The following is a 9,846-nucleotide window of genomic DNA, read 5'->3' on the forward strand; positions in this document are numbered from 1 at the left end:
GAAAAGATGCTCAACATCACTAATTATTAGAGAAATGCAAATCAAAACTCTAATGAGGTACCACCTCAAACTGGTCAGAATGACCATCATTAAAAAGTCTAGAAATAATAAACCTTGTTGTTTATCCATCCTGTATATAATAGTTTGCATCTACTAATCCCACATTCCCAGTCCATCCCTCCACCACCACCCCTGCCACCATCATTAAAAAGTCTAGAAATAATAAATGCTAGAGAGGGTGTGGAGAAAAGGGAACACTCCTACACTGTTGGTGGGAATGTAAGTTGGTGCAGCCACTATGGAGAAGAGTATGGAGGTTCCTCAGAAAACTAAAAACTACCATATGATCCAGAAATACAATTGATTTTTATATATTAATCTTATATCCTGCAACCTTGCTAAACTCACTTGTTAGGTTTCATAGCTTTTGGGGGGATTTTATACATAGATGATCATGTCGTCTCTAAACAGTAACAGTTTTACTTCTCCCTTTAAAATCTGTTTGTCTTTCATCAGTAAGTATGATAGTATCTGCAGGATTTTCACAGATGTCCGTAATCAGGTTGAGGAAATTTTCTTCTATTCCTAGTCAGTTTAGAGTTTTTCTTTTATCATTAATGAGTGATGAATTCTGTCAAATGCTTTTTCTGCATCTATTGAAATGGTCATATGATTGGGTGGGGTGTGGTGGTGAATTATATTGATTGATTTTTCAAATGTTGAATTGACCTTTACATTCTTGGAATGATTCACACTTGTTATGATGTATTATCCTTTTTATACATTTCTGGATTCAGTTTATATTTTGTTAAGGATTCTCACATCTAGTTTATGTGGGATATTAGTCTGTAAGGATTTTTACATCTAAGTTTATAAGGGATATTAGTCTGTAGTTTTATTTTCTTGGAATGTCTTTGGTTTGGGTGTCAAGGTAATGCTGGAAGACTTTGAAAAGAATTGATATTATTTCTTTCTTAAAAACTTGGTAGAATTCCCCAGTGAAGCCATCTGAGCCTAGAGTTTTCTTTGTGGAAGGTACTTATATACATATTCAATTTCTTTCAAAAATTAAGAAGTTTTAGAGTTATCTATTTCTTCATATATGAGCTTCAGTAGTTTGTGTTTCTCAAGTAATTTGTCTATTTTATGTAAGTTGTTCAATTTATAGTCATAAAATTTTTTAAATTATATCCTTATTATCATTGTAATATCTATAGAATCTATAGTGAGGTCCTCCTCTCTTTCATTTTTTTTCTTGGGGTGGGATGTGGGGTGCTGTGCTGCAGGGCTTGTGGGATCTTATTTCCCTGACCAGGATCAAACCTGGGCCCTCAGCAGAGGAAGTGCAGAGTCCTAACCACTGGACCGCCAGGGAATTCCTCTGTTTTTCATTCTTGATAATAAAAATTTATGTCTTCTCTTTTGTTTTCTTCCTGGTCAGCCTGCCTGGCTAGAAATTTAGCAATTTTAAAAAATATTTTCAAAGAACCAGCTTTTGGTTTTAATTTATCTATTATTTTTCTATTTCTTATTTTATTTACTGTTTCTCCAATCTTAATGATTTTTTTCTTCCCCTTATGTTAGCTTTAATTTGCTCTTATTTTTCTCACTTCTTAAGATATAAGCATTGATCATTGATTTAAGACCATTCTATGTAAAATACGCTTTTTAAATTATAAATCTCCCTCTAATTACTACTTTATCTTGGTTCCACAAATATTTTTATATATTGTACTTTTAATTTTAGTCAATTCAAACTTCTCGAATTTCTCTTCTGATTTCTTTTTCACCCATTAGTTATTTACCAGTACATTGTTCCTAGTATTTAGGGATTTCCTAGTATTTAGGATTTTCTAGGCGCATATCTATTATTGATTTTTAGTTTAACTCTATTGTGGACAGACATCACCTTTGTAAGACTTCAATCCTTCCATTTTTATTGAGATCCTGTATTACCCAGAATATGGTATATCTTGGTGAATATTCTGTGAGCACTTGGAGTGTTCTGTAAATATCTATTAAGTCAAGTTAGTTGATAAACTCATTAGTTCAAGTATTCTATATCTTCTATTAACTTGTTCTATCAATTGTTGAGAGAGGAATGTTGAAATCTGAAATTATAATTGTGAATTTGTCTATTTCTCCTTTCAGTTCTTTCAGCTTTTTGTTTCATGTATTTTCAAGCTCTGTTTTTTGGTGTATTTGATTTAGGATTAATATGTCTTTTTGATAAATTGAGACTGTCATCATGAAATGACCTGTTTATACTTAGTAATTTAGTTGGTTCTGAAATCTACTTTTTAAATATTAGCATAGCTAATATGTTAATAATACTCCAGCTTTCCTTTGATTAGTGATTTCATGGTATTTTTTTTATCCTTTTACTTTTAACATAGCTATGTCTCTACATTTAGGATGAATTTCTTATAGACAGCATATGATTAGGTCTTGCTTTTTCATCCAATCTGACAATTTCTGCCTTTTAATTGAGATGGTCAGACCATTTATGCTTAATATAATTATCAATATGGTTGCATTTAACCCACCGTCTTTCTATTCGTTTTCTATCTGCCTATCCTTTCTTTGTTCACTTTATCTTCTTTGCTTCCCCTCTTTCAGATTACTTGAGTCTTTTTATGATTCCAATTTGTATCCAGTAATGCCTTAATAGTTATATCTCTTTTTTTTTAATGGTTGCTCTAAGTTTTACGTCTTCATGTTTGGATGGTTGCCAAATTGGTGTTTTTGTAGGAGGAGAGTAGTAATGTTGCTGACATTACTCCTCAAATCTTCTTAGTTTTTAAAAATCTGAAAAATCTATTTCTCCATTTGGGGAGGATTTTTGCTGTGTAAAGAATTCTGGATTGTCTTTTTCCCTTTTGTTGTTTTAAAGATATCTTTCTACTGTCTTCTCGTGTATGGTTTTTGATAAGAAGTCTTCTATTATTTTTACTGTTTTTCCCACGTACTTAATGTGTCTTTTCCTCTAGCTGGTTTTAAGATTTTTAACGTGATTTTCAAAAATTTGATTATGGGGCTTCCCTGGTGGCACAGTGGTTGAGAGTCCACCTGCCAATGCAGGGGACAGGGGTTCGTGCCCCGGTCCGGGAAGATCCCACATGCCGTGGAGCGGCTAGGCCCGTGAGCCATGGCCATTGAGCCTGTGCGTCCGGAGCCTGTGCTCCGCAACGGGAGAGGCCACAACAAACAGTGCGAGGCCTGCGTGCTGCAAAAAAAAAAAAAAAAAAAAATGTGATTATGTTTTGGCTTTGCATAGCTTTCTTTAGATTATATTCTGCTTGGGGTTCACTGAGGTTCTGGATTCTATGGGTTTATAATTGTCATCAAACTTGAAACTTTTCAACCAGTATTTCTTTCAAAACTGTCTCTGGATAAAGAAGATGTGGTACATATATACAATGGAATATTACTCAGCCATAAAAAGGAACGAAATTGGGTCATTTGTAGAGATGTGGATGGATCTAGAGACTGTCATACAGAGTGAAGTAAATCAGAAACAGAAAAACAAATATCATATGTTAACTCATATATGTGGAACCTAGAAGAATGGTACAGATGAACCGGTTTGCAGGGCAGAAACTGAGACACAGATGTAGAGAACAAACATATGGATACCAAGCGGGGAAAGCAGCGGGGGGCTGGGAGTGGTGGTGTGATGAATTGGGTGATTGGGATTGACATGTATACACCGATGTGTATACAATTGATGACTAATAAGAACCTGCTGTATAAAAAAATAAATTAAATTAAATTTAAAAATTTTTTTAAAAAAGTTTCTGTCCCTCCCCCTTCCTCTCCTTTTGGTAATCCGATTGTATGTAAGTTATACTACTTGTTATTGTCCCATGGGTCACTGATGTTCTGTTTTGGGGGGTTTTTTCCCAGTATTTTTTCTCTCTACTTCCTTTTGGATAGTTTCTGTTGCTATGTCTTCAAGTTCATTTATCTTTACTTCTGCAGTGTCTACTCTATTGTTAACATCACTAAGTATGTTTTTCATTTACTATTTAATGTTTCATCTCAAATTTTTTTAATCATTTTGGGGTTTATTTCAGTTTTGTTTGTCTAATTTTTACTGCTTATAGCTTTCATTTGAACAAATTTACCATTAGATAAACTAGAAAATTTTTCTTCTTTTTTTCCAATATTTTTTATTGAAGTATAGTTGATTTGCAATGCTTCAGGTGTACAGCAAAGTGATTCAGTTTTATATATATGACTATATGAGTAACTTTTCAGATTATTTCCATTATATGTTATTACAAGATATTGAATATAAGTCCCTGTGCTATACAGTAGGTTCTTGTTTATCTAGTTTGCATACAGTAGTATATATCTGTCAAATATTTTCATGAGAATTTTTTACATCTTTATCTCTCCCCTCATAATGTTCATGTTTTCCTCAATCTTCTTAAGCTTATGGAGTGTATTTATAATAGTCGTTTCATCATTCTTGTCTGCTAGTTCCATAATCTTTGTCATTTCTGGGTCTGTTGATTGATTTTATCCTGGTTGTGGTTCATACTTTCCTCCTTTTTTTTTTTTAAGTGCCTGGAAAATTATTTGGATTCTTTGCACTGTGGATTTTATACTTTTGGTTACTGGATTTTTTTTTTCCTTTAAAGAGTATTGGCTTTTGTTCTGGTATGCAGTAAGTTAGTTGGAATCGGATGAATCCTTTCAAGACTGGCATTTAATCTTTTTAGGATGGGTATGGGACATCCTTTAATCTAGGGCTAATTTAGCCCCACCATGCTGCAGATTTTACAAGGTCTTTCCACTCAGGCAGGTGGGGACACAAGATATTCCCAGCCCTGTGTGATCACTGGGAATTGTTTTGCCTACTTCTTTTTGGTGGTTCTTTCCTAGGCCTTTGGTAGTTTCCTCTTACACTTGCACAGATAATACCTAAAGACTAGAGGAATGCTCTGCAGAGCTCTGTAGTATGCCCCCTCTGTGTGTGTGTCTCTGTCTGTGTGTCTGTGTATAGCCCCCTCTTCTTTGATTCTGTGACCCACAGATTCTAGCTGACTTGACCTCCTTGAACTCCTTGAACCTCAATTACTATATCCTCCATTCAGTAAGATCACCAGGCTTTGTTTGGATTCCTCTTCCTGCACTACAGCCCAGAAACTGCTTCTAGTCCGTAAACTGGTGCAACCAGAGGGCTCATCTTCTTTGTTGCCCTTCTCTCCAGGATCATGTTTGAAAATCATTGTTTCATATACATTTTGTCCAATTATCTTGTTGTTTAAAGCAGGAAAATAAATACGGCTCCTGTCACTCCATCTCAGCCTGAAGAAGAAATCCCATTTCTTTTTTTAAATTTTTAAATTTTTCTCTTTTTTCTCTTCTATTTCTCTTAAAATATTACCCATTGAGATTATTTGCTTGTGTATCCCTTTCAGGTTAGACTTTTTTCTGAAAAGAATTTTCTTTAATTCCTAATTATATCTGCCACTGCACTTCTGAAATTTTTAATGCTAGTGGATTTTATATTATCTTATTTACTACATACAACTCTCTAAAATAGGTGCTATTATGTCTTTTGTTTTCAAAAGAGAAAAATGAAGCTCTGTGAAGGGAAGTAACTTGCTCAAGATCTCCCAGTTTACATGTGGTGGAGCCAGCTTTCAAATCCAGACTTTGGGGGTTTCAGTAGGTGGGACAGTTCCTGGAGCAATCCCCACTATCAAATTAAAACTTCCACACCAATATTGTCTTAGAATAGCTTTTAAGTTTTAAAGAAACTTAAAGACTGTGATGGGGGGCTTCCCTGGTGGCGCAGTGGTTGAGACTCCGCCTGCCAATGCAGGGGACACGGGTTTGAGCCCTGGTCCGGGGAGATCCCACATACCCCAGAGCATCTAAGCCGTGCGCCACAATACTGAGCCCTTGTGCCACAACAACTGAAGCCCGTGCGCCTAGAGCCCGTGCTCCACAACAGGAGAAGCCACCACAATGAGAAGACCTCGCATGGCAACGAAGAGTAGCCCCTGCTCGCCACAACTAGAGGAAGCCTGCGCCCAGCAACGAAGACCCAACACAGCCAAAAATAAAAGTAAATAAAATAAATTAATTAAAAAAAAAAAGACTATTATGGGTCAAATTTTTTACCAAGCTTCATTTCAGGCAGTTGAGAAATACCCTATAGCCATTTTAGTGTCTCCATAATCCATCTGACTGAAGTAAAACCCCAGATTTCTCTCAGTTTATTTTTTTAGGATCTGGTGCTTGTGATGGCAGTTTGCTCAAGGTTCCAGAGAAGTTGTAAAAGATAATTTTTTAAAGTAAACTAATGATTCTCATACAGATATAAAAATGAACACATGTTAAAGATTTTATTTAACTCATAATGAGAGAACAAGGCAGATTTTGTAACTGGTTTAAAGCATAAAGGTATACACACACTACTATATATGACAGATAACCAACAAGGACCTACTGTATAGCACAGGGAACTCTACTCAGTATTCTATGATAACCTATATGAGAAAAGAATCTGAAAAAGAATGAATATAGGTATAACTGAATCACTTTACTGTACACCTGAAACTAACACATCATTGTAACTCAACTATACTCTAATAAAATAATTTTTAGAAAAATTTTAGAAAGCATAAAGGCATTAATGGAGTAAAGGAATCTTGAAATGAATTTACAAGACAGAAACTGGTTCTTTTTTCCCCCATGGGGCAGGGGAAGGGAGGGAGTCAATTGAACCCCTGTGGAACAGAATTTACTTGAATATATAGGAAATAATTATTTTTGCAATACTATCATTAATCAAGAGCTCATAGAGAGATAAAACTCCCACATAATCAGAATCAGATAACTCTGAAGTCTGTGATCTGTCTAGACCAGGGATTTCTGACACTATTGGCAATTATTGACATTTTGGCACTGTTGGCATTTTGGGCTAGACAGTTCTTTATTGTGGCTGTCCTGTGCATTGTAAGATATTTAGCAGAATCTTTGGCCTCACTAATTGCCAATAGCACCCCACACCAGCTGTGACAACTAAAAACGTCTCCAGACATTTCATTGACGAACATCCCCTGGGGAGCAAAATTTCCCTATTTGAGCCAAGTTTTCCTCTAAAACACGAATTTTCCCTAGTCTCCCCCATACTGGTCAAAAAAATAATCTCAAAGAAAACTTATTCCTAATCACAAAATAAACTTGGTCTAAACCTACAACAGAAAGAAGGAAATAATAAACAAAAAATTAATGAAATAAAGAATAGTCACCACCAAACTGCCTAAAGAAAGTAGTTTCACTGACACAAATAGAGGTTACAGACTATTCAGCTGATGGACTTCAGGGAGCAGCTGAAGACCCAAGTCAGGGCAGGCTTGGAGTTTTTATAGAATAAAGAGAAGAGAAGGGTGCATGTTCTTGTTTGGGTCAAGTAGCAGATTTCATCTTTAACTGCTGCAAAACTTGTGTTTGGAATAATTAGAAACTGTTCCAGATTTTTGTGCCTCTTGGTTGAGGCCATTGGTGCAATCCCATCCCCAAAACTGTCAGAGCAGTTCTTTTGAGAGCTGTTTTTGCAAGTCTTGAGTTTGTCAGTTAGTCAAGGTTCTGGGGCAGGAAATGTATCAAAAACAATATAGATGGTTGTTGCCAGGGGCTAGGAGGAGGGGAGAATGGGGAGTTATTGCTTAATGGGAATAGAGTTTCAGTTTTACAAGATGAAAAGAGTTATGGGAATGGATGGTGGTGATGGTTGCACAACAATATGAACATATTTAATATCACGGAACTGTGCACTTTAAGATAGTTAACATAAATTTTATGTCATGTGTATTTTACCACAGTTTGAAAAAACATAAGTACAGCCACCTTCTTTCTTTCTTTTTTTTTTTTTTTTTTTTTTTTTTTTGCGGTACACGGGCCTCTCACTGTTGTGGCCTCTCCTGTTGCAGAGCACAGGCTCTGGACGTGCAGGCTCAGCGGCCATGGCTCACGGGCCCAGCCGCTCCGCGGCATGTGGGATCCTCCCGGACCGGGGCACGATCCCGTGTCCCCTGCATCGGCAGGCTGACTCCCAACCACTGCGCCACCAGGGAAGCCCCCAGCCACCTTCTTGATGATAGGTCTTGGCAAAGACAAAACAAAAGAAAAATAAGGATATGAAGAAATTGATGGAATTTTAGCCAAATATATATATATGTATAGTGTGTGTATATATACACACACAATGAAATACTACTAAGCCATAAAAAAGAATGAAATAATTCCATTTGCAGCAACATGGATGGACCTGGAGATTATCATACTAAGTGAAGCCATATAGGGAAAGACAAATATCATATAATATCACTTATACATGGAATCTAAAATATGATACAAATGAACTTATTTACAAAACAGAAACAGACTCACAGACTTCCAAAACAAACTTATGGTTACCAAAGTGGAAAGGGGAAGAGATAAATCAGGAGGTTGGGAATAACATATATACGCTACTATATATAAAATAGATAACCAGGGGCTTCCCTGGTGGCGCGGTGGTTGAGAGTCAGCCTGCCGATGCAGGGGACGCCGGTTCGTGCCCCGGTCCGGGAAGATCCCACATGCCGGGGAGCGGCTGGGCCCGTGAGCCATGGCCACTGAGCCTGCGCGTCCGGAGCCTGTGCTCCGCAACGGGAGAGGCCACAACAGTGAGAGGCCCGCGTACAGCAAAAAAATAAATAAATAAATAAATAAATAACCAACAAGGACCTACTGTATAGTCCAGGGAACTAAACTCAATATTTTGTAATAACTTATAAGGGAAAAGAATCTGAAAAGAATATACATTATAGCACTGTGCTGTACACCTGAAACTAACATAATATTGTAAATCAACTATACTTCAATTTTTTTTAATTTGAAAAAACAATACAGAAGAATGCTGAAAATATTATGCTAAGTAAAAAGAAGCCAGGCACAAAATGCTGCACATTATACAATTCCATTGGCATAAAATATCTAGATTAGGCAAGTCTATAGCGAGGATGGCATATTGGTGGTTGCTCAGGGATGAGAGGAGAAATGAAAATGCTTAATGGGTGCAGGGTTTCTGTTTGGGATGATTAAAAAGTTCTGGAACTAGACGGTGATGATGGTTGCACAATATTGTGAGTGTAATTAATGCCCCTGGACTGTACACTTTAAAATACTTAAACTGATAAACTTCATGTTATTTGTATTTTACCACAATTTTTCGAAAGGGAGACGAAGGGAAAAAAAGAGAGGACCAGGGTCAGAGTCAAAGGAAACTGAGCACCCTCTATCACATCTGTTTTAATCCTTTTACAGACATTTCAAATCCAGAATCTACCTCTTCTTAGGACTGACACTGTCTCTGTTCTTCTTTCTTTTCAGGTAGCACCCTAAAATGCTGGAATCTTCATGGCAAATGCCGCCAGAAATGTTTCAAGAAGGAAAGGGTGTATGTTTACTGCACAAATAATAAAATGTGCTGTGTGAAGCCCAAGTACCAGCCAAGAAACCTTCCATGGAAAGTTTAAGTTCCTTGAAACCTAAAGTCATCAAAAGGCAGGTGAAGCTACGCTGAGTCTGACCACAGTGGATTCTCAAACTCTGTCAATAAACACTTCTGGCTGACCCTTGTGTTTGCCTGTTAGTCTATCCAGCGGTTCTCAGGAAGTCCTCTTACAGGTGGTCCGTTAAGTCAAAACTATTTTCATTATAATAATAAGACATTATTTGCCATTTTATCTCACTTTCTCACAAGTGTGAAATTTTCTGGAATCTACACGACGCACAATAGTATCATCATTCTGGCAGCTAATGAAAGGTGTGCTTATGGAT

At 36.7% G+C, this 9,846-nt stretch overlaps 1 protein-coding gene across 1 annotated transcript in view; it reads left to right on the forward strand.

Moving 5' to 3' along the window:
• The window catches only part of LOC112066176 (beta-defensin 36), an 18,379-nt gene extending 8,837 nt beyond the window's left edge, over positions 1 to 9,542 (forward strand). Inside the window, exon 2 of the mRNA XM_024128257.1 lies at positions 9,397 to 9,542. Within this exon, the coding sequence (XP_023984025.1) occupies positions 9,397 to 9,542 (146 nt within the window). The remainder of the gene's footprint in view (positions 1 to 9,396) is intronic.
• The last annotated feature ends 304 nt before the right edge of the window (positions 9,543 to 9,846 follow it).

The sequence above is a fragment of the Physeter macrocephalus genome, chromosome 14 (assembly GCF_002837175.3).
Source record: "Physeter macrocephalus isolate SW-GA chromosome 14, ASM283717v5, whole genome shotgun sequence".
Classification (NCBI taxonomy): Eukaryota; Metazoa; Chordata; class Mammalia; order Artiodactyla; family Physeteridae; genus Physeter; species Physeter macrocephalus.